This window comes from Topomyia yanbarensis, chromosome 2, assembly GCF_030247195.1.
Source record: "Topomyia yanbarensis strain Yona2022 chromosome 2, ASM3024719v1, whole genome shotgun sequence".
NCBI classification, from domain to species: domain Eukaryota; kingdom Metazoa; phylum Arthropoda; class Insecta; order Diptera; family Culicidae; genus Topomyia; species Topomyia yanbarensis.
Genome location: NC_080671.1, coordinates 404,922,359 through 404,949,957, shown reverse-complemented (window position 1 = coordinate 404,949,957; position 27,599 = coordinate 404,922,359). Strand labels below are relative to the sequence as shown.

General features: G+C 40.0%; 1 protein-coding gene across 1 annotated transcript in view; it reads left to right on the top strand.

Moving 5' to 3' along the window:
• LOC131685016 (A disintegrin and metalloproteinase with thrombospondin motifs 9) overlaps positions 1–27,599 on the top strand; it is an 811,665-nt gene that overhangs the window by 706,536 nt on the left and 77,530 nt on the right. The window contains 3 exon segments of the mRNA XM_058968345.1: positions 1,799–2,019; positions 2,985–3,108; positions 19,867–20,098. Coding sequence (XP_058824328.1) covers positions 1,799–2,019; positions 2,985–3,108; positions 19,867–20,098 — 577 coding nt within the window.

The window sequence follows — 27,599 nt, the reverse complement described above, 5'->3', positions numbered from 1 at the left end:
ACGTGATGACCGCGGCCCAGATCATCACAACCATCCTCCTTTACCAGGACTGTGGGCCTGTAGCTCTGGTTCTCAATACTTCCAAGATCGTAGGTTATTACGGACATGCTACTATTGAGATCCGTCATTCGCTAGCGGAGTTAGACCCACTGTGCATGTATCATATAATGTGCCCACCAGACACATTACAGAAAACTCATCTACAAAAATCAAATCTAACACTTAGTCTACAATATCTAAACCATAAATGTATGGATGTTATTCAGGAAGTAATGACAAGTGCAAAGCTACGTCCAATTCCTCAAAATCAACAGCCAGCGCAATCAGCAAAGAAACTAATACCAACGACGTCAACTTCACACTTGTGATTCATAAGATGAAAAGGCAAAAAAGAATATCCGATTGCAAGCAACAAGGCTCCAGCTCCTCTAAGTAACTGAAGCTATCCTCTAATTAACTGAAACTTAACAGTCGGTGCCTGGTTGTGGAGTAACCCAGTGTTCTACACAGACTAGAACATGGTAACGGTTAGGCGTAATAGACCCTCGTACAAGCAAGGTATGAATAGGCGAAGGCATGTCTGCGATGGTGATGGGTAATTAATGCCATTAACAACATTTTGGTGTTCGATTGCAAGATTCAGTTCGAAAACATACACGAATGATAATTTAGAATGAAATTCAAAAAAGGAGAAGGTGCTAAGTGACTTGCTAGGAATACTCCAGCTGTTGGAACAAGCATTAGAGAGTCTGTTTATTCTGGAAATCTAGAAAATTGCTAAAGAAAACAAGGTTATCTTCAATTTCCGGTGTAATATTCGTCAGAGAGTCTGATGAAAAAATATGTCTATATATTTTTATTAAGATAATTGACATACGAAACGCATATTCATTCATATTCAGATACTTATCTCTGACTGACAGCTTTGCGTTTCACTAATAAATTACAAACAACAAATTACATTCAACCTTCACACATATCGGTTACTTGAAATCTTATTATGCAAACCAAACTGACTACAAAATCATTCGCGTTTATTGACTCTTATGCCACAAATCAATTAAATTCCTGAAACGTGTTCCGCAACACTGGCTCCCCATATCTAACACTAGGTCACTTACGAGACCCCAGCTGTGCCAGAGTAGTGGCAGTGTTAAAATTCCAAAAATTCAAGCAACTTTTTTTCTTCTCGACATGTTGACTAATCTGAGCGGTTGCCATCAATCATAGCGCGCGAGCTGGTCTATGGCCGCTGGCTGGACCGACCGTCAAAAGTGGCATACTCAGCCGAAAACAGGTTGATCTATGTAGCGGTCCATGCCGGCGATATGTTCGAAAACGGCCGCAGTGAAACGCGCACGACAAGGTGACGAAGCTAGACCAAGTGTCTACTATTTATGCTAACTAGCCTGCCCGTGCCTGCCGATGCTCTCCCTGTCCGCATCGAACCCGCGAAAAGAAGGAGTGGAACTTCGAAAATGGTTAATTTGATTAGCATAATATTTTAATTTTTACGAGTTGTACGCCGAGCGCGCACGAGCATCAGTCGGGTATGGAAATTGTTGGTGATGATGAGGGATGCTGTTGGAAGGCAACTGAGCAATTATGAATGTGTTTTTTTCCCTCCTAGATTCACTACACCGACTAGCTTCACTATTATGAATGAAAACAAGTTTTTGCCCTTCTCAAGTATGATCGTCGCGATGACTTGTTTGTTGACACTTGACAACTCCCCGCGATAGGGTGATCAACCACGATACTTACTCAATTGACCAATCTTTTTTATGTATACTTACAGAACACGACAAACACTTGGAGAGTATTGAGTTGACCAACAGCAACAGCGGTAGCCCGACGGGAGATGGTAGTAATGACCGTGGCCACAGCCGACACAAACGGAGTACGGCTCATATCGCAAACAACGAGTACACGATCGAGGTACTAGTGGCCGTGGACAAGAAGATGCAGGCATACCACCGCGATACGCTCAAGTCCTACGTGCTGACGTTGATGTCGATCGTGAGTATTTCTTTTCTGAAAGTGTATTTTTAAGTTCAATTCAATATGTTTAGGCATCTAAAGACAGTTGAAAAAAAGCTAGTTACCCTTTGTTTTCATTACTTACATCATAGTCAATCACTCAATGCGTGTCGTGGTAATAAATTTGCCCACCTGCTCATTCATCACCGCCAACGGAACAGCTGATCCCATACGCCCTCACATGCCGTACCGACCATATGCAACATCTCGGATGGCAAACTAGCCTCCCAAAGGTTCTCCCACGAGCGCCGTAGCTTTACTAATTTCTGATCACAATCTATCAATTTTCATGTAAATCAATTTGTTTAGCAACACCTTGACTACGACTCCCACAGGCACAACAACAAAAAACACAACAAACCTCACTTGTAGGTTTATACGCGCTAAGCACATGCGGTCTCACCCTCACCCGCTGAACCAAAGCTACCAAACGGGAAAATTCAATTATCCACGCAATTACCGTCTCGGTTGACTGGACTCGAGGGCCTCTTCTCGGTGGCACTTGGCACCGCTACTGCAAGCTCCACTCGCTCGGTCGATCGGTCGATCTTTCACTGTTTTTGTTTCACGATTAATCACACTGCTGCTTTTAGCGTGTAAAATAATCTTGATCCAATTGAAACGCTACTTCACTGGATGCTCTTTCCTCCGCGCGTCATAATTCATGTTCCGATCGAGCTCCGATCACGTATGAATGGCTGCTGCCTCTGTAGCAGAGCAGCAGCCTGGTGGACCGTTAGTGTTTCGCTGTTCCAGCTCTGTATCGGGATCTGTCGATCGATTGATCCATAAATTTCCGAACGCCTCCGGGGCCACGCGCTTATTCGCCTGATGTAGTACTTTCCCAATCCGTTCCTAGTTCATTCCGACCGGGCGGTGGTGACCGGTCGAGAGTCAAAGTGAGCTAATAATTCTTTTTATTTATTTCTTTGTCTGTGCCACAGGTTTCCAGCATTTACGCCGATGCCAGCATTGGAAATTCAATTAAGATAGCAGTGGTGCATATTTTGTACCTCCATCAGGACCTGGCGGCACGCAGTGCCCTCGATCTAAACGGCGGTAGCAAAGGTAAGCTATACTCGGTTCGGGCAACCTGCAGTATGGTATTTTCCAGTAGCAGGTACACACTTGTAAAACCACATGGTCAAAGTCGACTTTTTCATAATTATTTATTGTTATCTGGAACCAAATTTGTGATGTTTATTGCGATTGTCATGCGATCGGTTCGTACTCAGCCGCCTTGAATGGAGTAATTTGATACATTATAGTAAATCAGCTCCTGCATGTGATTGTAGAATATTAGTGACGACTAGTCCGAGTATCGGAAGGTGGTTACTGCTTATATCAAATCGAGTTTTAAACCTTCACTGCACACCATGGGCATCTCAAAGTAGCTAACCAACAATAGCACAAAGAGTCAAGTAAAAGAATCGAATTAATAAATATAATATTCTACACATTTTTTTGCTTTTGGGTAACACGTGGAATGATTTAAGCACGTCATCCCAAATAAGTAATTTGTTGTAAACCTTTTGATTCCACTTTATTTTGCTTGTGTTGCGAAATACGCACATTTCATGTACAACTGGTGCTGTCTTCAACCGACACTGCTGAAGATTCTGGATTACATACATTCCATACCAGACGGACTAGCTAGTTCGCCAAAAGAACACTTTAAACCATATATTATAGGAATATTTAGGGAGAGATGCCGCACTTTCTATACAGTCGTGATTCGCTGGTTGGACACTCTTTGACTGGACCGCTTTTTAGTTGTACCTCCACTAGTTGGACCTGTGTCCAACTAAAAAGCATCTGATCGCCAAAATCTCATGTCAAATTTACCTTGACTATCTATCAATATTTTACACTACTAACGTCTTGTTTGGAGAGTTTTTGACATTGGTGAGTCGCAAGATGAGAGAAAGGTGCGAACATTTGACACTTTTGAGTGTATTAGTTCTATACTTACAAAATTAAGCATGGCGGCCGGGGCCCTTGAAGTGAACATAAACATCCGAACGAGCATCCTGATTCTTTGGCGCACGATGAAAAGTGAGAAAAGACCGAGCTTCACCTCAGATCTACCGATTAAAACACCTTTAACCTCGAAAAAAACGATAAAATTAACGTTGACCGAGCCGAAACAAAACTTATGGCAACAGAAAGGCCCACTACGTCACTTGTTTACGCTTTTCTTCTTCATATCCTCTTGTTTTTTCGGCTTCATAAATGAAAAATGACAACCGCACTCACACACAGAAAAAATGTGCACACCTGTATCCGTCTTGGGTGAGTCGGTCCAATCAGCGAGTCAAATTCGCAATTGATAAATATGATTTCATCAAATATTTGGTTTACTTTGATGCAGGATTGATTTTTAGAAATGTGCAGCATCTCTCCCGAAATTCACGCACGTAGACAGAGGGGTAAATAACTAAGGGAACTAAAGCCATTACGTTATTTCATTAGTTCTATCTACCGCTCTTCTCATTCATTCATTTCGAATGGAAGAATAACGTACGCGGAATGAAATTTGTACAACCCTTCCAGCATTGAAACAAAAATGCAACCCTGCGCAAGGCACCGTACTGAACGTCATACTTTAGGCACCATAGTGCTGCGAAACGAGCGAGAAACACATTGAAACGTACACGCCGATCCAACTGCTTACTAAATACCGTTATAAGGTTGCCAGTAAATTTGTTGTGTAACTAGCACTTGTATTTGCTATTTGCGCTTGAAAATAAGTTGTAGCGGTAGTAATAAATCTCCCATTTTGGCTTAAACGCAAGAACAGTTAAAACAGAATTTGATTATTAAGCTTAACTTATTTAACCAATTTTATCAATTCTGTTTCGTTGCGTTACGTTGCGTTGCGTTGCGAAGCATGGTACTATTCGTAGATTGCATACTAATGATTATCATGTTGCCTATAGGCCTATAGTTGAAACTCATCTTGCTTGTTAGATAAATGATCGGGAATGAACTTTATCTCTTTTGAGTTCAGTAAACCAATAGCATGAGAATCGTTATTGCCGGCCACGACAATCTTCACCGATACCGATAGGATAGGGTAGGAAATGTTGATGTAAGACCTACTTAAGTAAGGCCCCAGACTCAGCGACGCTTCCATAGTAGGGTGTCCCAAAATGACATCATGTTAAAAAAGTCATCGGGCTCACTTCTTAAATGAAAGGTTAGGGTATTAGGACCACTTTCTTCTTCGGAGTGAATCTGATAAAACGCTTCCTACTAGTGGTGAATTTTCATTTTTTGAAAAATGGGCCGATTTTGGATAAAATTTCAAATTTATGCCTGTTGAAGTGGTCCCGAACTATCTTAGATTTTTTTTAACATATTTTTATTTTTCTGGAGATCCAAATGGAGAAGTTTGGTTAGTTAGTTTGTACAAATCTTGAATTATAAGAGCGGCAGAGCCATTAAAACTTAGTAAAAAGTGAAATTTTTGTTGCTTTTCAGTAATTTTTCTTCAAAACTGGGTATCTACAAAATTTTAAAAGTACAGAAAATACTTTGTATAGTTGATCCGAATACAGGGGCGTAATTTTTCTGAAGAAAGTGTGTAGCTACGGCTAATGGGGTATGAGTTATTTAAATTTTTGTTAGATTACCTTTGACATTTTTAGCAATTCATCAAAAATAATGCTGTTCCAAAAAATAAATCAGTTTAAATGTGATTTGATCACAAATTGTTTTTCGGAAAATAGAAGAAAAATGATGAAAAATGACGTGTTTTATACGTCTTTAGTATGCCAGGACGAGGTTTAATGAGCATCTGATGATTTTTTGTAACGTAAATTATAAAAATAATGATAACTTTGCTAATGACGCCAAGTCTCCAATTATTTATTGAAGAGTTAATTCTCCATAATTACTTCTAGGAGGCATCTTCAACAAAATAATTGTGTAAGAAGATGCGCTGTATTCTGTTGTAAAACTTTTTCGAGGATATTTGCCCCAAATTCAACTATTTCGGAATTAGGTATTCTGTGACAGTAAATATCAGTTTAAACTTTAAATAACTCATCCTCAGCAAAATTACGCCCCTGTTTTCGGCTCAACTATATAAAGTGTTTTCTTTACTTTTAAAATTTTGTAGATACCCAGTTTTGAAGAAAAATTACTGAAAAACAACAAAAATTTCACTTTTTACTAAGTTTTAATGGCTCTGCCGCTCTTATAATTCGAAATTTGTACAAACTAACTAACCAAACTTCTCCATCAGGACATTCAGAAAATAAAAAAATGCTGAAAAAATCTAAGGTCGTTCAGGAGCACTTCAAGAATTTTAAATTTTACCCAAAATCGTCCTATTTTTTCAAAAAATCAAAATTCGCCACCAGTAGGGAGCATTTTAGCAAATTCACTCCGAAGAAGAAAATGCTCCTAGTACCCTAACCTTTCATTTAAGAAGTGAGCCCGATGACTTTTTTAACATGATGTTAATTTGGGACACCCTATTCCATAGGTATTACGGAGTTGGATTAAAGGACAGGTATAGGTCTAGGATTCGCCACAAGCAGGCAATGCGACCATGAAATGATTATATTTTTATGCGGTGAGATAGTTAGTCTCGGAGTACACGTATACTCAGAGGAAAGATATTTAGTTATGTTTTTCTTGTGTTTAAATTCTGGATGGCCGGCCATCGAGGATGATTTTCTTGTCCCTAAACTGCTGCAATTTGAACTCCAAACAGCCGGCCGTGGGAGTATTGCTACAACTGTAAGCTAGTCTGATTTTTTTTCGAAATTATCTAGTGTTAATTGTGAAGACTAACAAAGTGAAATTAGGGCTTGAAAAGTTTGGTCAACGGGATTTGGAACCAACCCGTCTGGAGTTTGAGGTAAAGAAGCTGCACCAACACTGGCGTTTGTCGGAGGGAAAAAGATGGGCCACCACTGAGCGATGCTGAATAAGGACAACTTACGAGATTAAAAATTTATTTATGATTCCTCAGCCAAAGTGGCCGACAATTATTCCCCGAAAACGGAACACTTTCTGAAGTATTCAGAATTAATTATTCGTTTGTCAGACTCCAAAACGAGATTGGCCTACGTACGGTCTCTGTCTGGTAGGGTAAAGAGTCAAACATAGAAAGTGGATATAATGCGAAATAAATCTACTTCGCGAATTAAGGACGTACAGATACTGCCTGAAACGGTCTTCGCGGGCAGATCAATAAAGGGTTCAAATTTTAGTTAGAGAAACAAAAAAAAGATGATGTGGTTATTGACTGTTATGTCATTTTCGCTTGAAACCGAAACTGACACATGCTGGTTACGCTTCTGGATACGAGTCTCTCGAAACAGTCATTTTATATAAATGTTGTAAAGAGCGAGCCCAGCGCGATCAGGATTCGCCTCGGGGTTTTCAAGCAAAAGCGACATCAGTTTAATCATAAAAAGGTAATGAAAATTTTCCGCATTTGATCCGCAGATGAGCCGGAACCGTCTGTCAGATGATTGCTTGATTTCCTTCAGATTGCGGATCTTGAGTTGGTTGCAATTTTATTCCAGTGTAAACCTTCTATAATTCGTAGACCACTCTGCTAGCTCGACATTTTATCCTTCAACCGTGTACACGATGTGGGAAAAAGCACTTTTAGGCCGACAAGACAATCACATCAAATTTTTACTTTTGAAGAAATTTTCAGTAGCAAAAAAATGCTTTCGTTTTGTTCAAGGCGTACTCTCTTTTTCTTAACCAATTTTATCAATTCTGTAATCTAAAAAGTACTTTTGAATTATATTATACTGAACGTGGTGAATTTGGCACAACTTGCACCTGGTATAAACAACCTCCAAAAAAGGTTGCATAACGCAGGGCACTTTTTGGAACAATATGTGTTATCATTAAGCCCTTCGTTATGCAAAATCGCGATATTATGTCAGATGGGCTAAGCGCGATGTTTCATGGAACGCGGCCATTCCTTTCAATCAGGAAAGGCCGCGTGGAATTTTTGGGAAATGCGCTAATATCAATCCCGTTTGTTCGCACTTGAGTGAAGTAAAATCTGGAACGAGAATGCTCGCGAGAAACCCAAGTTTTCATCTAGTATGTAGCGCCATTCCAGGAAGCATTTCTCGCGAATACTCGTGTGCCGTGTTACCTCGCAAACGAGAAATGCTTGAGCTTGAGATTGTGCGACCACCCCTGCCTGGCTGCTACTCTGTTATCGATCGGGACTAGCTGAAGTTGCCACAGGGAATCAGTAGATAATTATACTTGGGAGTAGCGAAACATCTTTCAATGTGCAACTCCTAGTAATCCTAAAGTGTTTTTGATCAATACCGGCGTCGGCCAGGCCCGAACGTAGATCGCGGAAGGATACCTGCTAGAGGCCGTATATACTACTGCGCACTCCACAAGTATCACGGGAGGAGGATATTTTTGTTAGAAAGTGTATAGAAGTTCGATATACTTCTTCTTTACCGACGCCAGAGAGGTGATTCTACTACCTGGAACTAGATATCGATCCACCAATTTAATGGACCGGGGACCAACGGCTTTACTTCCCTTCCGAAGGAAGACGTGACCACAGATTTTTTCACCTCAGAAAAATCTCAACGACCTCGGCTGGAATTGAACCCAGGCCAACTGGAATGAGTGGCGGTCACGCTTACCACTCAACCACCGGCGCCGTCAGTTACCTCGCAAACGAGAAATGCATTGAAGAACACAGGCGAGTGTGAATGCACGAGGAGCATGGACTGCTAAGAGTGTTCTCGCTGTTTTGCGTGAACGAGAAAGGCTTTTTACACGCCAACGAACGAGAATAGTCACACTGCTAGGAGATACCATGTAAACAAAATGACAGCGTCCAATCTGGCACCTGGCAATTATCCCAAAAAAACTTTGGACGCAATAGAGGATTTTGGCATATCTTTGGTACAAAAAGCTGATAACCCTCCAAATGTACCACAACTGCGTCCAATTGAGGATTTCTGGGTTAATTGAAAGCGGAAAGTATATGCCAATAATTTTCGACCTAAAACTATCAAACATCTAATCATCAAAATTAGGAAAAAAATCAAGAAAATGTCAACATCAAAGCTACGCCTACGATGTCTTCAGGAAAAATATTCAGTACCAATTAAGTCATCTTCAGATGCAAGCGGTTTTAGGGTGGCACTTATTGTTAGGGTGACCAGAAAATTATTTAAGTTTAAGTTTTTTCTTTTCTGTTTCTGTCCAACTCCCTTTTACTCTCGTATGCATAACATGCTTCAATGCACAAGGGTGATAATACCATTACATAAACATAGAAGTTGATGATGCGCCAAAAGAATACATCCCGAATTACACAATATGATCTCCATTCAGCTAGGTCTGGTCCTTGGGTAGTGTATTTCCAGAATGGGAAGAAAGCAGCCAATTGATTGAAAATTTCTCGGGATCTGAGAGTGCAATATTTGGCCGTAACCCAGATAGTACGGGTGCGAGCAAACAATGTACGGGTTAACGTGAATGATCTTGATCAGGCAAACAAGATTGCTTGATGCAAACATTTTACGCAGGACTATTGTGCCTACGTACCTGCTTAGGCCGTGGAGATCGACGGGGTCATCTCCGAACCTGCTCTGAAACGCGAAGACCTGCTGAAGTACGAGGTTGACTGCTTCAAGGACCCTTCACATGAGCAGGTGAAGACTTTGGAATGTATTCAGTACAAAACAGCGGGTAATCAGAGTACAACATATTCGTTATCAGACTCGATTCGAGTGACCTTCACCGGTCCTTCTCTGCCTAGTTATGTCCTCTTGGACAAGACGTCTACATGTTCGCCTGTTTGTACCGCGGGTCATGAATTGTACTAATTGCAAGTATCTACGTCATACAGCTCCCTATTGTGACAATAAGAAACGGTACGACAAATGTGGGGAGAACATGTAGATGATTCTTGCGGCAAAAATATTAAAGTATATTTTCTGCGGGAAGAGGAGAGTACATTTCTTTTTTAAGAGTCTACTTTCTCATCTCGTACAGATCGAAAGTCAAAAAGCGCACCGCTTGCGTACAGCATACGAACAAAAACATTACCCGTGGTGCACCGCTCTGATGTGCACGTGTAACATACAGACACAGCAAAGTTCCGTTGTCCCAACTGCAAGTGAACTGGGTGAACCCTAAAATAAATTTCACCCATTACAAGAGAAGCTAATCGCGAATGACTTTTCGCAGATCCATCTAAGACCTACAGTGCGTGGGATTAAGCTGTTGATCAAAGTCAAAATGGAACTTGATCTAACAGAAGTATCGCACATACAGCTACATCATACGAGACAAGTAGTACTAACAACGTTCAACTCCTTAACCGAGGCAAGCTACTTCGTAGTGACGAACAACGCGCAATATGACGTCGGATGTGAAAACATCCAAACCAAAAGATACCCCTGTATATGGACCTTGATCTTACGAAAATTCGCCGAAATATTATTCGAATAGAATAATATTCGATTATTTTTATATACTTTGAATTGTAACTTGAATTGTATCTTTGAAATGCATATTATATTAAAAAGGCGAGTTACCATCGAGGTTAAAACCTTAATAAATAAATAACAAATAACAATCTCCTATAACGGGGAGCCCAGAAACAAAATAAATCTGTTCTCCTCTAGACTACTTCGTAAGGGTCCCCAGGTGTCCTCCTCTGGGAGTGCGCCAACTACACCTAACAACATTGGAAGTGCTGCCTTAAACAGCTTTTAATGTTACTGATTCTCTCACAAACCTTCTGAAACGTGTTCTGCATATAGTGAGAACATTTTTGAAGCAGTAGTCAGCAGGGCCAAAAGGCCCCTCATTGCAGCGATCGTATTTCTTGGATGACTAAGTCATCGAAAGAGGTCACCGATTCGATCACTGTTCTACAGTGGAATTGCAGAAGTATCATCCCGAAAATCGAAATTTTACTAAACTAGATCTCAGCTTCCCCGACTTTAATATAATTTATCTGGTCTGAGACAACTCCTATGGAGGAGTTCTTTTTGGAATTAAAAAGTATTATTCGTTTAACCGAATTAACCTCTCTTCGACACCAGCCTCGGTAGGAAACCGAACGTTTTGTAATGTCACTGAATTCCTACCGAAACCACGGCTAGTTCTAGTAGACTCTAAATCACACGGTACGGTATGGGTTGTCTTCACGTTGATATCAGATCACTATCAATCCAAGGACTTTGCGACAATTTCAACCTGACCATCATAAATATGGGAGATGATGTGGATTCCTACAACACCAGCACACGCAAACGCGCTGAATGTATCGCTGTACTCGAAATCGCTACAATTAGATTGCACATGGAAGGTGATCCCTGATCCCCACAAAAACCATCAGAAACTATCAATGTCTCGTATGTCCTCACTCGGAACATAGACTACGCGATTGCGATAGCGGACAAAATCAAATCTACTCAAGAACTTCCACCGGGGGAAGAGTACACGTTTTTGGCTAGTTGATTCTCGTCAAACTCAGTCTAAACCAGTACCTGGCGCGAACATCCACGGAGATCTCCCACTCCGTGGTGGGACAAATAGTGCTCAATCCACTGCGTATTAGGCCTTCCAGGAGACAGGATTACCCACTAGCTATCGACAGTACGCATCGCTAGAAACGCGAATGAAGAGTTCAATGAAAGCCAAAAAACGCGGTTATTGGCCCCGGTTCGTCGACAGGTTATCGAGAGAAACATCAATAAGCATCGGGGCTCGGCTCGACGTATACGTAACCGAAACAGTACAAAGGAGAGCGTGGAATATTCAAACTGCTTGATATTCCGGGTAACACCCGTTTGTCTAGGAACTTCCTTACTTCTGAATTCATAGCGTTATCTGCCACGAGAACGCTGGTTTTCTTGCCACAGGAACAGATCTCCTGCCAAATCATATTTTTTCACGAAATTTCTTTAAAATTGGCTATAGCATGGGTCTCATCATCACTCAAAACACATCGACCGGATTTCATCAGCACCTGGTCGAACAGCTTACGGACCTGGATTCTGACCATTGTTTGTTGTTCGAGGTTCCAAATAGGTTGTTAACTTGCTCGATAATATTTATAATCTTCTCGAAGACAGATTCGCCGCAGAATACAACGATTAGCATTTTTAGCGTAATTATATCAGAATGACCTACAACAGCGATTAACAATATAGAGATCCCTTTCGAGGCTTGGTTTGCACTTTGCTAGCTACATATTTAAAGAAAATCTCAAAATTTCATCAAGACAACTTCACTTACAACTATGTATTCACAACCTCCAAACCACTCATAGGTGTAAGTTGGATAAAGTTGAATATGTATTCTAAGTGTATGGATTCATGCGCAACCAAAGCAGCTGAAGTTATTAAAAGACTGAAATAATTATTAGTAACTTTTGGTGAAACTGATCAGAGTTTTGTATATTCTTTTAACATTTTCGGAAGAAATGGAAGGGAAAGTTTTTGAACGTTAGTAGCTTTCATAGTACTGAACAGAATTACATTATGTTTGCTCTAATCAATTGGAAAAATGTAGACCAATTTTGTATCAAATTTCTAAGTATATATGGCGGAAAACCCGAAATCTGATAGTCTATTTCAAACAAAGCCGTAAATCTGGTTCTTCTGACAGACCTAATCGAATATTAAGAAGTTATATAAATCCCGCAAAAATGACCCCCATCGACCCACCCCTGACTCGATTCCTAGTCCCACCAGGAGTACTTGCTCCAAATTTGAAACAAATCGGACCGATCTAGCTACCGGACCAAGGTGCCTGAAGTTTGTATGGAATTTTTTGACAATTTACATGAAAAAAAACCCACTAACTTGAATTTTCATCGCTAGGTGGCACTGCATGCATCGTATTATCAATGTAAGTGAAAATAAGAAAGACAATTTATTTGTCTACAACTTTGTCGAAGACTGCTAGTCAATCCGGTTTTGTTGAAAGAAGTTCGTAAACTTTTAACGAAGTAATGTCTGAGTCAGTTTTGCATAGGGCCTAGCAGTGCATGGTTGTGTATCAGTACTCGATTCCTACGAACTAAACATTTTTCTGAAATAACGGTTAGGTTTAGCTCAATAGTATGTTCCGAAGAATTATAGTGAATAATGCGAGTCATTGTTTGGTTAGAAAATTTTAGTTCCTCCTCGGACCGCATAGAGGGCGCCAACACAAACTTTTCATAGAGAAGAGATAGACTATCACCATGTTAGGAAGAATTACTGAAAAATGCCTGTTCTACAACTTTGTAGAAGACACCTAATTTCTATCTCTCTCCGTTGAAAAGTTAGTGTTGGCGCCGTCTATGCGGTAACATATGGAACTAAAATGTTCTATCCAAAACATGACTCGTATTATTTACTATACCTCTTCTGAATATGTTATTGAGCTAAATCTAACCGTTTTTTCACAAATGTATTTAATTCATGGGAATCGAGTGCTGATATACAACCATGCACTGCTAGGCCCTATGCAAAACTATGCAATGACTCAGACATCACTTTGGTAAAAGTTTAATAACTTCTTTCAACAACGGCGGATTGACTGGCAGTCTTTGACAAAGTTGTAGACAATTAAATTATCTTTCTTATTTCCACTTATAGTGATAATACGATGCATATAGTGCCACCTACCGGTGAAAATGCGAGCTAGTGGGTTTTCTCCATGTAAATTGTCGAAAAATCCCATACAAACTTCAGACACGTTGGTCCGGTAGCTAGACTTGTCCGATTTGCTTCAAATTTGGAGCAAGTACTCCTGGTGGGACTAGGAATCGAGTCAGGGGTGGGTCGATGGGGGTCATTTTTTTCTTGTCACTCTAATGTGGATGCACGGTTAGACGGTGCAGTAAGAAGACATCAATTGGTCTCCGGTGTATTATTGCGCATATTATGTTTGTTAATGCGCCTTATTCTGAATTATGACAGATCGCTTTTTAGAACGAACGTTATTTGCATTCTCAAATTACATTCGGTAATCCAACAATTACAACACTTTGTCGAAAAAATAGGGTTGTAATATTTCAAAACAATTTGATAAGCAACAAATATTTTCAAAGTAACAAGACAAGGTTTATTTAGCCTATTAATAAAATATGTAGGATGACAATGCATGAGAAGTGTTCTAGAATATTCAAATAAAAATCATTGCAAGTTTTGAAGATGAATGGACAATACTTATTTGGTTTGAGCACCGCGCAAAATCTCGCTAGTGAACTTTACTCTTTGGTACAAACTAATCGATGGCCATACTTTTGATAAAATCTTCGTAAACGAAACGCTAAGCTTGCGCCGGATTGACACTAGCTCCAAAAATCAAAAAAAAAAACTATTTGTGTTTCTGAGCAAATCTCTAGTCCTGCGTGATGTCCCACAAGGCGCTAGCTAAGCCCTGTTACTAAGTTAGTGTCGGATTCTGATGAAACGAAATCAAAATTGCAAATTCTAAGTTAGTTACTGATTTGTTTTCAAAAAGTTGCCAAAGCTGAGCTAATGTGATTCTTGGTAATCAGCCCAAAAGTAGAGCCGTCTTGGCAAAAATATTGATATCTATTTTTATACAGGATTTTGCAAGCATTTGAATTTCGGAGATTTTGTCACTAAGTTAGTGTCACATTCTGATTAGATTCGAGTGTGTATCTTCGTCGCGAGCGGTTGACTCTCGTAGCGCTCCCTTCGCGTCGGTTAATTTTAATCATTTACGGCACAGTTTACTGCCTTTTGGTTGTCGAAAGTGTGAATAGCGGTTCAATTTAACGATAATACAAAGTGAAGTGGTTTATGGAAGCATTTTTCGACTGACGCGAGGTGTGACAGTTTGTGAAAATCTAATTTCGGCAAATGAAAAAAAAATCTTTTCCTCGAATTACGGGCCGTCGATTCCCGATGCAAGGACAGTAAAAGTGCACAGAAAACATCTAGAAACACAGTGTACTTTCTAAAAACAGTGAAAAATGGTTTTTCAGAAAATAAAATTTGATCCGAAAAGTGAAAAATACAGCGATAAGAAAATTTGACATATTCAAATAATTGGTGTTTCACCAGCGACTAGCGACTACCAGGTGTCGCCCCAAAATTCTTCACCTGAAAAATAGGTGGCAAACCAGCCGATTGGTGCTCAGTTAATTTGATCCGCGTCCCTTGTCACCTATTTTTATTGGGTGTTTCATCGGCGGTGCTATCTTTGAAAATGGATATTCAACTGTTTTTATTGCTTTCTTATTTTATTGCAAATAAGTAGAGGTTTTGATTCTTTTATATTCGGGATTGCAGATATTTTATCGCATGTAAATTTTGGGCGTTCGTTGATGTGATGGCACTGTAAAAAAAACACGTATCCACCGGTCGGCTAACTTTTCTTTGGACTGAGCAAACTAATTTCTATGTTTGTTTGGGGTTTACCAACGGGGGAACTGATCCACAGAACATTCAATGTGGTTAGGGAAAACACATGGCCCTGTTTGAGTGGAATGATGACTTCAATCATGTATAGTGTTTGAGAATTGACAGTTTGCGAGAGGGATCGGGGACCGGTTGGCAATTACCTTCAGTTATGTCCGCACGAAGAATAAGTGTTTTTCTGTCATGTTCATTGGTTAGCGTTCAATTTTATCTCATGCCCCCACGCGAGTCTGGGTCTATTGATGACATTTGGTCCTTGGACAGGCGACAACTGGGTGCTGTTGGCCTTCTGCCGGTGGTGGCAGAGTGAGGGGGTGCGAGCAGATCTGACCGGGAAGACAATACCGTAAAGACGAATTCTAGAGAAGATTTTCAGTGGAACGTGGGTAACAGTGAGAGATTCTCTTTGAGGTCTTTCTCTTCTGTTCATTACTCGGCCATTTCAACATTTACTACTCTTGTAATGACGTCGTAATGAACGAAAGAGAGAGTAAGCAAAGAGAGGCTCTCAATGTTACTTGCGTCCTATTGAGGATTTTCTCTAGAATTGTTGTTCGGGGGTTGGCTCCAATGGGACTTTGATTTGACTGGTGTCGATGATCGCGGGTCGATGCGTACTGAAGGTTGGCCGCATCTGTTTTGGTGATCTTGCAAGTCTAATTTCAAGTTCCGTTATTGGTAACAGGCCCGTGCATCGGGTTAACGATTTCCCTTCAATGTTCGATATAATCGTTCATATACGTGTTCACAAACAATCCAATAAGGAAAATAGGAAATATTTTCGATGATTTATAACATCTCGAACTATCATAACTCTTTGTCTGTATAACGTGTTATCACTCGGTAGTTTGCAACCCAAAAATATATCGTAGAGACGGAATAGCAAAATTAGTCCAAATAATGTTGCAATAAATAGTGATCCGGCCCATTACGCAGATAAGATTAGCTTTTCTAGGCAATACTCCCACTGTCGGCTGTGTGGGATTGGAAGCGAATCCTAGACCCTATTCCCTTCCAAACCACTAACTCCGCCACACCTATGGAAGAGTCTGATGAACCTCCGCATTTTATTCAAACGATCGCCGGGTAAAATCAGCACCGACACGATAGAAACCACGAACAAATTCGTCGCGTGATTGAATATTATTAAAAAATATAAGCAGTGCTCCTTATAGACGGCTATCCGGAGTTCAAGGTGCTCATTTTGCAAATCGTATTAATACAACAAATGATAAATTTCCCAAATTCTCGGCAGCCGGTTGCCCAGAGCAATTATTACATGATAACGCTACTGACACATTTACTAACAACTCTCCCCTTCCCGTGATACATGTGGAGATGCAGAGGATTCCTCGGTCTCTAGTAGCAGCATGTATCGGACTAACATTCCTTCCTTTCCCAGAAGATCTTTATTCGGACGTAGCCGGCGTCGGTATTGATCAGCATGCAGGGATCAGAATAGATTGTACAATGTGGCTCATCATGTTATTCCCAAGCATGTTGTTCCAATTAACATTTTGCAACCTAATTTGGTTCTGGTAGCAACTACGGGCGATCTCTTATGCTTATGCTTATGCTTAGTGTCACATTTTGATTAGACGAAGTCGAAACGCAAATTCCATAACTAACAAATCAGTACAGAAACTGCTCCAACATGTCTTACTCTTCTCACTGGCCAAATCATCGAACTAACCTGGCCAGTGCTTCAGAAATAACAAAAACAGCATGATCTCATAATCCTGTATGACAAAAACACATCACGTAGACCATATTAATTGAAATTTTCAATTCTGGCACGCATGGTTCCAAGAACGTATATCACATTGATTGCACATAGTCAATCTATAAGATCTGCAGCGTTATGACAAGACGGTAATGATTGATTTCGAGGCCGGGGTGTCTCGCCAAATAGGTCCACATTCATTTGCGTTGAAATTTCTTCATTATGCTACATTTCTCCCTAATGGAGAAAAATTTAGGTAAAATAATTTTTTTCTCCACTAAAGGGAAAATTGCAACCATATTAACTCCAGAAGGGCACAAAACCTATAACGAAATTTGCGTTTCGACTTCGTCTCATCAGAATCCGACACTTACATAGTGACAAGACTAAGCTTGCTTCTCACCAGCTTAATCAAAACTCCTTTTCTTACGGATATCACGTATGATTGCTCAGAAACACAAATAGTGCTTTCGTTTTTGGGGTTAGCGTACATCCTGCACTGGCTTAGTCCTGTCACCAAGTTAGTGTCGGATCCTGATGAGACGAACTCCAGACGCAAATTCCATAACTAATTTGAGAAACGGAAATTTACCATTTGAAGCGCAGGAAAAAAATGTTCGAGGACAATAATGGTATAACACATTAAACTATTTTACTTAAAAAGATCATTTATATTTTCGTGCCCGTTTCTGACCCCTAAACTCTAAGCATGATCCAGATCAACAAAATCCGATTGGTACCTAGTTCCGCACCTTCACTTGCCTGGGCACCTTGCAATCCATTCGTAATAATTGAAATTTTATTGCTCCTTTACTACCGTAAAAAAGATTACTATCTTAACTAGCATTAAGCCCTAGCACACGTCCACTGCAGCACCCCGGTGGAACTTGGTTAGCGAATTCCATCGCAGTCCATTTCGCTACCGACGGCCACGCTAGCTGCCGAACGATTACCGTTGTTGGTAATAACAGCAGCTTCGCGTGGCTGATTTATCTAAATAGTTGCCGCTGTAGGACGGGGCACTGGAGGCGGCCATATTTAGATAGTTATAGTACAACTGGTCCGTCCTCTCTCTCGGTCTTGGACCGTATCCAAATGGAATGGCATTTATGTGGATAGATGTGAGAATTATTGACTGAATTAGTCTTTGAATTTTATGGCGGTAGCAATGAAAATTCCTAATTGAAGTCCACGGTGACTATCGGATATCGAACAAAACCAAGGGTGATCGATGAGACATTGAAAAATAGTGACACAAATATTTTTCAAAGAGATTGTTGTGAGCCTAGTGCTCAATCTTATTCTGAAATTTTGCAATGTTGTATTCTGACAAATTCGTAAACAAAAGATATCAAACTATTGATGTTTTTTGGTACTGGTTGTAGACGGTTTTAATCTTGAAGTCATTCCCCTCTTGCCACTTTTTTCGTGTTGCGAAAATTTCTAAAACCTTTTTCAAACTGCCTGAATTTAATAATTTCGTAAGAATGCGTGGGGAAAACATTTGAACAATCGACAGTAACTTATTGAAATGATCTTATGTGCAAATGAAAGCCTCTCTTTGTTTACTTTCTCTTTCGATTATTACGGGGCTGTCAAAAAACATTCCAATTAATTTTCATATTTTAAAACTATGATTTAGACCAGCATTATGTACAAAGTAATACTTTCTCTTTCGGTAATACTTAAGTCACTTCTATACTAGGTAGACAAAGAGAAGCTCTCATTTGCACATAGGGCCATTTGAATAGCTTTGCTAGAATTCAAAAGCAGTAATCTATGGGGACTGAGACATTGTCAACTATTTACGACTTGAAATGACGTAAATTAGAATAAATTCAGCGATAAACAATCATTGGAGAAACCCCATGTGTGTGTGACAATAAGCTTCTGGAAGCTGAATCATATCTCCCGCCGTGCCTGGTTCAATAAAACCAGCGGCTGACCGCATTCGTTTCAACTAATTTGTCTAGCTAATAGTCAAAAATTAATTGACTTACTGCAACCAGTCTAGACTAAAGCAGTAAAAAGCAATTACAGCTGCGTTCGAACCAAACCATGTCCACCATCTGAGCACCGCTGTTCAGTGTGCTTTGCTAAAAACGCATTTTCTGACCGTCACCGAGAAAATTAGTCTGTCGGTGGAATGTGTTCAGCAGTCACACAACTGTAAATTATTTTGGCCGCGCGCCGCCGTTTCTACCACCGCCAGCACCGACTTACATGCATGCATTACAAATCAAAGCTGCTGACATCTTATGTTTGGCGCTTGTTCCGAGTCCTCCACTGCTGAAACCGGCTGTCATATTTGAACACAGGATTTAATATTGCTTCAACAGAAAAACAATGACCAGTGACTCCGGTGGTGGTGGTGGTGGTGGAAAAGCAACGTGTGTCTCCTGCGGGGTGGTGTTGCTGCGTGAATTTATAGCCGCGAGGAAATGGGCGACAAGCGTAGAATAATAATAGATACGACGGACCATTCGAAGGACTATAAATCATACGTTCGTTACATGCGTGAGACAAACCGATCTATAGGAATTCGATAGATGATTAATCAGATAAAACGAAATATTTCCAACTGACGATAAATCAAGCTGAAAGAATTTTTTTGATTGACTCATTTACAACAGTTTTCAGCATAGCACACGGCTAACCGAATCAACACATTTTTATTACCTGTTCCAGGCGTGTCCGCTTCCGAGATGCTGCAGGCGTTCTGTCGGATTAAGCAGGCTTCCAACTTTCACCACGATACGGCATTCCTGCTGACGCGGGAGCAAATCTGCCGGCACCAGATGAAGTGCGATACGCTCGGGCTGGCCGAGCTGGGAACCATGTGCAAGCGGTCTTCGTGTGCCATCGTACAGGACAACGGACTATCGGCGGCGTTTACGATCGCGCACGAGCTGGGACATGTGTGAGTATTGCTTAATTTTACAGAATACGTAGGTATAATTTGGGGTGTAATTTGACCAAAGTTTTCGAACAAGGTGGTGACACATTTTAAGTCTTAAGACTCGAGTTCTTCTAATCAGTTGTTTGTTTTGCGGCTCATTTTATTCAAATTGCAAATGCTGCGATTGAAAAAAATCCCTGAAACATTAGAATACGAAGAAATAAGTTTGAAAAATCGGTCGGGCTAACGTTATCCTATCTCTTCAAAAACTCACTGAACATTCCATACATGTACATTAGACTGCCTAGAAAAATTATGAATTTTTGAAAACTCAATCGGCCCACCCTTGATTCGATTACTAGTCCCACCAGGAGTACTTGCACCAAATTTGAAGCAAATCGGAAAAGTCTAGCTACCGGACCAACGTGCCTGAAGTTTGTATGGGATTTTTCCACAATTTACATGGAGAAAACCCACTAACTCCCCTTTTTGCCTCTAGGTGGCACTGTATGCATCGTATTGTCACTGTAAATGAAAATAAGAAAGATAATTTAATTGTCTACAACTGTGCCGAAGACTGCTAGTTAATCCGGCTTTGTTAAAAGAAATTATTAAACTTTTAACGAAGTGATGTCTGAGTGAGTTTTCCATGGGGCCTAGCAGTGCATGGTTGTGTATCAGTACTCGATTCCCACGAGCTGAAATTTTTTGTGAAATAACCGTTAGATTTAGCTCAATAGTATGTCCAGAAGAGTTGTAGTAAATAATACGAGTCGTGTTTTGGTTAGAAAATTTTAGTTCCAACGGTGACCGCATAGAGGGCGCCAGAACTAACTTTTCATAGAAGAGATAGAATATCGAAATGTTCGGAAGAATTTTTGAAAAATACCTGCTCTACAACTTTGTTGAAGACACCTAATATCTATCTCTTTCCGTTGAAAAGTTAGTGCTGGCGCCCTCTATGCGGTACAATGTGGAACAAAAATTTTCTAACCAAAACATGACTCGTATTATTTACTACAATTCTTCTGAACATACTATTGAGCTAAATCTAACGGTTATTTCACAAAAATGTTTAGTTCGTGGGAATCGAGTACTGATACACAACCATGCACTGCTAGGCCCCATGGAAAACTGACTCAGACATCACTTCGTTAAAAGTTTAATAACTTCTTTTAACAAAGCCGGATTAACTAGCAGTCTTCGGCAAAGTTGTAGACAATTAAATTATCTTCCTTGTTTTCACTTACAGTGATAATACGATGCATGCAGTGCCACCTAGCGGCAAAAAGGCGAGTTAGTGGGTTTTCTCCATGTAAATTGTGGAAAAATCCCATACAAACTTCAGGCACGTTGGTCCGGTAGCTAGACTTGTCCGATTTGCTTCAAATTTGGTGCAAGTACTTCTGGTGGGACTAGTAATCGAATCAGGGGTGGGCCGATGGGGGTCATTTTTTTCCTGTCACTCTAATGTATATCCAATATTATTTATCTTTTAAACATTTGACGCATTATTCCAGGATCCCAGTCTCTGAGATTCATTTCCAAAGTTTCAACCTTTATTAAACTTTGGAAACCGGATCAAGTAGACGCCATATTTCGATTCAAAATACTTGTCATCGGTAGCTCCCGTACAAGGCGTACATGTTAAATTAATCATTTACTCCTCCGTACAGCGTAAAATGGTGCGAATAAAGTACTTCCCATATAATTCACTACATGAAGCGCAATACCCCATACCGATAAATAGTATTAAACACTTAAAATTATTAATGTTATCTCGCTTCGGTCGACGATGATCGCTCGCCTTCTAATAATGGACAAAACGTGTCTAACATAAATTGAATAATATGTATTTCAGTAGTTGTGACACATCACATCACCCTACAGCCAGTTTGATTGATCCATCCACCTTCAGGCCAGACCCGGATAGGGTAGTCTACAGACAATCCACACAATGCGCACAGCACAGCAAGATAGCTTCATTGTCCTGCGCGCGCGATCAGCGCTGCTCCAATAAATAACCACTCTTCCCGGCTAATTGTATTGTCCCTTTTGAGCTTGGTGATCGAAGCGCGAATTGCTCAAGTGTTACCGAGCAATACAGACAGTTCGCCTGATAACGATGTGGCGGTGGCAGTAGCATTCATTGATAAATTTAGTCGTCAATTGGCAGGCGCCACTTACTTCACTCGCGGTAGGAAAGAGATGAGCAAATCGAAAAGATTGTTGCTAATTACTGAAAGCGCCTGTACGGCACATTAAATTAAATGGTGATGATGGTAGGAAGTCATAGCCGCTACTGGATCGTTATATTGGGAGATAGGGGTGTTTTTGCTGATTCGAATTATGACATCATGTATCAAAATGCATATAAGACTAACGATGTTCTTTGTTCAATGTTTTTAATTCTTTCTGTCACGAGATGTTCTCTCGAAAATTGGTCCATCTAATTTTAAAAGAAACCCAATCACTCGATTAGTAGCCCTGGTGGAGACACCGTAATTAAACCAATTCGAATGAAACTGTTTTGGCACGTGTTAGAAAAGTGGGAATAAGTGTTAGATGTAACCACCTGCTCCAACAGAATTAGTCATGGTTTGAAAAACTGATTCGTTCCTAACAAGCGCGAACCATTGTTATCTTCTTGGGCCATTTGAACGTTTTGTAAGGTATTATTACAAAATACAACTGACGATTTATTACTAGAACGTCCGAGGCCTACGCACAAAAATCGACGAAGTTTTCATAGCAATCTCTTCCTCCCATTACGATGTAATTGTTCTCACCGAGACTTGGTTAGATGATAGAATTCATTCTCGTCAGCTTTTTGGCAATTCATATGCTGTTTATAGAAACGATCGCAGTTTTGTAAACAGCCGTTAATCACGCGGAGGGGGCGTTCACATCGCCGTATCTACTGCAATGAATAGTTTCGTTGATTCAACACCTGTTGATGTTTCGCTTGAACAACTGTTCGTTAAACTGAAGTTACATGATCGTTTTGTCAGCATAGGTGTAATTTACTTACCACCAGATCGTAAGAGTGATCTAGTCAGTGCAAACAACTATGTGCGATCAATTGATGCTGTTTTTTCTTACCTTGGAAGTAATGACTGCGCAATATTGTTTGGAGACAACAATCAGTCTGGCCTCATTTGGGACACACATGACATTGTCGCACCAGTAGTCAACGTACTTCGCTCTTACATTTCTACCGCTTGCGCTGCGCTATTAGATGGATTCAGCTTCAACTGTTTCACACAAATTAATAGCATGGAAAACCGTTATATTCGTATCCTAGACTTTGTCTTATTGAATGAGACTGCATTTGCCGACTGTCAGATCCGCGAACCTGCCGAATCCATCTCTGTTATTGATGCAAATCATCCATCAGTAGAAGTTATTATCAGTCTGCCGAAACCTGTTATTTTTTGAGGATATCCAGAATGATCTTGGTTTTGACTTTCACCGAGCTGATTCCTTGGGACTTGCATCAGCGCTCCTTCATACTGATTGGCATTTACTTGAGCATACGGAAAATATTGACTGCGCCGTTAAACATTTCACTGCCGTGATTAATGCTCTCATGGCTGATTATGTTTCTTTGCGTAGGCCAGCTCGTAAGCCACCGTGGGGTAATGCACATCTGCGATATCTTAAACGGCTCAGATCTAAGGCACTTCGATTGTATTGTCGTACACGCTGTCGTTTCGCCAAATATCATTTTGCGCATGCGAGTAATAATTATCGATCTTATAACCTTCTCTTGTACAAACGCTACACCATTCGAACACAAGCAAACCTGCGCAGTAATCCCCGACAGTTTTGGAAATTTGTGAACTCCAAGCGGAAGGAGAACGTCTTACCTACTGATATGTTTTTGAAGGAGCAGACTGCCAATCTGGCTTCGGAGAAGTGTGACCTATTCGCTACTCACTTTAAAAGCGCATTCAATGAAACAATTTAATCTGCTGATCAAATTGCGCACGCTTGTAGAGACACTCCATTAAATATTTGACCTTTGAGAAGTTTCACTGTTACAGATCGGCAGGTTATTGCAGCAATCAACAAGCTAAAATTTTCAGTCACTCCTGGTCTTGACGGCATACCTTCATGTGTTCTCAAGAAATGCGCGGATGTACTAATTTTACCGTTGACAACTCTATTCAACAGTTTCTTCAGGCAGTGTCGTTATCCTTCCAGCTGGAAAAGATCAATTATGTTTCCTGTATTCAAAAAAGGAGATCGGCGAAATGTTGAAAATTACAGAGGAATTACATCGTTGTGTGTCTGCTCCAAAGTTTTTGAGATCATAATGAACGATGTGCTCTCTGCATCCTGCCAAAGCTACATTTCCCCTGATCAACACGGATTCATCCCAAAAAGATCAACCTCCACGAATCTCGCTCAATTCGTGTCATTCTGCTTACGTAATATGGACGCTGGTGCTCAGGTTGACACTGTATATACCGACTTGAAATCAGCATTTGACAGAGACTTTTGGAACGGCTGAAGTTATTAGGAGTGTCTCTTGATCTGATCCGTTGGCTCGAATCATATCTGAGAGATCGAACAATTGTAGTAAAAATTGGATGTGTATTCTCTGCCCCTTTTACGAACAACTCCGGGGGTCCCCAAGGAAGGGCCCACACTTATTCACACTCTTTATCAATGATCTAGCCACGGTATTACCTCCGGGTTGTCGTACATCCTACGCTGATGACGTCAAATTATACATGATCGTCAAGTGCATCAGGGATTGCTTAGCTTTACAACAGCTCTTGGACACTTTCAATGATTGGTGCTCCTTTAACTCGCTTACAATTAGTGTTTACAAGTGCAGTGTAATATCGTATCATCGCAAGCACAAGCCAATTTCGTATGACTACTGTATTGGAGATCAACATCTTGAGCGTGTACGACAAGTGTGTGACCTTGGAGTCACTTTGGATTCTGCACTCACTTTCCGACCTCACTTCGACTATATCATTAACAAGGCAAACCGCCAGATGGGATTCATGTTTAAAATTTCGAATGAATTTAACAACCCTCTTTGTCTTCGCTCACTGTACTGCGCATTGGTACGGCCGATGTTGGAATCTAACTCCATAATATGGTGTCTGTATCAAGCAACATGGATAGCAAGAATTGAAGCCATTCAAAGAAAATTCGTTCGTTATGCATTAAGACGCCTTCCGTGGCAGGACCCTATTAATCTTCCGCCGTACGAAGAGCGATGTAGATTATTATGTCTATACATGCTTGAAACGAGAAGGAGAGTAGCCAAGCTGTTTTCGTCGCTAAGATTCTTCTAGGTGAGTTAGATACGCCGTCATTATTAGGTCAACTCCACATCTATGCACCAGCACGTGTGCTCCGTCAACGAAGCTTTTTGCTGTTGGAATATAGGAACTCCCTATATGGTGGTCATGATCCGATTCGTTTCATGTCTGCCATATTCAACGAAGTGTTTGCGGATTTAGATTTCAACGTCTCATCCATCACTTTCAAGAACCGGCTGCTAAGTAGTTTCTGACTTGACAGTTATTTACCGACGACGTTTCAATCTGTAGTTTTATTTGCTGCTTTTCTTTTATATATTTTTTTAAACTTTTTCTTTACTTTTTTGTATTAACCTGTTCTGTTACATTTTTTTCTTTTATTTTTATTGTTAAGTTATCATTTTTATTGTTAAGTTCTGTATTGTGTATTCAATTGAAAAGATATGGGTTTTTTATACCAATTTGAGAAGAGTTAATGTTTCACTCAAATTGGCTTTTCCCCATCCCCATATTCATTAAGACCAACTAGGTCAGATGATAAATAAAATAAAATAAATAAATAAATTTAATATTTATATTATATTATACTTCGTCCCAATCATGAAGCAGAGATTTGGTATTGTCGAAGAAGAAGCGAATTTGAAACATAATTGTTCTAAAATAAATTGCTCTAACCCGAAAAGAGTCGAATGACCCAAAGGATCAAACCTGTATATCACAAAACAACTAATTGCAGTAACTTAATGGAGCAGTGGGTCTTAAATATTTACAATTCATAAAAAAAATAAAAACAAATATTTTTGAGGGCATTATCTTTATTGCGCGCGGTGAAACATTTGTCTGCTAGCCTACTGCATCTTTAGAGCCAAGGTAACTACTACACTGTAAATTTTGCCGTACGTAATGACAGTTCTCAGTACATTACAATACATTATAATACAGTTGGCAGTATTCCTCAATTAGAGAGAAAAATCTTTTGAGTTTATTATCTCTCCAGAAGGAGAAACCTATATGACATCGTTCTAATGAATGTATTATACTACCCACATGAGATAACGATAATTTCGTAGTCTGACCAGCTCATTGAGAGACACAGAAATAAGGAAACAAAAAAATCATTGCTGACGAAAATGCTGGAAATCTGATCATTCGCTTACGTGTACTTGTAATATTTTTTTAACACAGCTGGTGAAGATTGTGCTAGTTTAAAGCAGCAACCCTAACATGCAGATGACGCAAATAAAAATTACACTGATAAATTCCCTAAATATACCTAAATAATTGCAAAAATAATAATTCATCTACAAATGGCGTTAAATTTATGTCCTTTATGATTCGTATGGGATTTACAGGAGTGGACTATATTGTTAACATCAGAGCTTAAAAAAATTTGACAACCCTACGTGAGCTTGAAAGGAAACGAAATTTAATTCATGCCCGCTGCAATAAATGAAATTTTTGTTTCACTTGCCTCGTCATTCGTTCTCCCGACGCAGCGCATTCAGGTTCGGACATGTTCGGTTTCAGAAGCAAACTGAATTTTGTTTCTATCTAGCAAAAGTGCACTAGATATAGATTACGCAGTTCACTTATGCTCGAAAATGCAGAAGACGCCAACTTCTGCCTTGAAACCATCCACATAATAGGGGAGACTGAGGAGACCTGATCCCCTTTTTTTATTTTTCAATCCTACTCCGTGGAATGATAAAAACCATGTATTTTTGTAGTTTTATATTGCTTGTAGGGTTGACTGATAATCATAAAAAAATTACATGGAAATATTATACTGGACATGAGCTAGGAGCATTTTTGGAAAGCAACAAAAAATTGAAAAAAATTTGATTAGTGGAGACTCGATCCCTAATTTGGGGACACTTGATTATTTTTTAGAAATGTGTTTAAAAGAGCATGTAGGGTGATAAGCCTATTTTTACCCTGTTTCTATTATCATCCTACCCATCTGAAGCCTTTGGTTAGAGCAGCGTCTGCCATCTTTGCTCAACGCATTGGCTCAAATGTTGTTGCGATAATTGGGTTACTCGATTAGAGTTTTTGCTGCACTCAAACAGAAGATTTTCACCATTCTCAAGACAATTTTGTTATTATATTGGCTTTTAATAAGAGTCGAATGACCTTAAGGCTAAAACCTATATAATCGAAATAAAAAATGGCTCCTAATAACAAAGCAAAGAAGCTGAAATAATAAAATTATTAATGAAATAATGTGGTACCTTCCC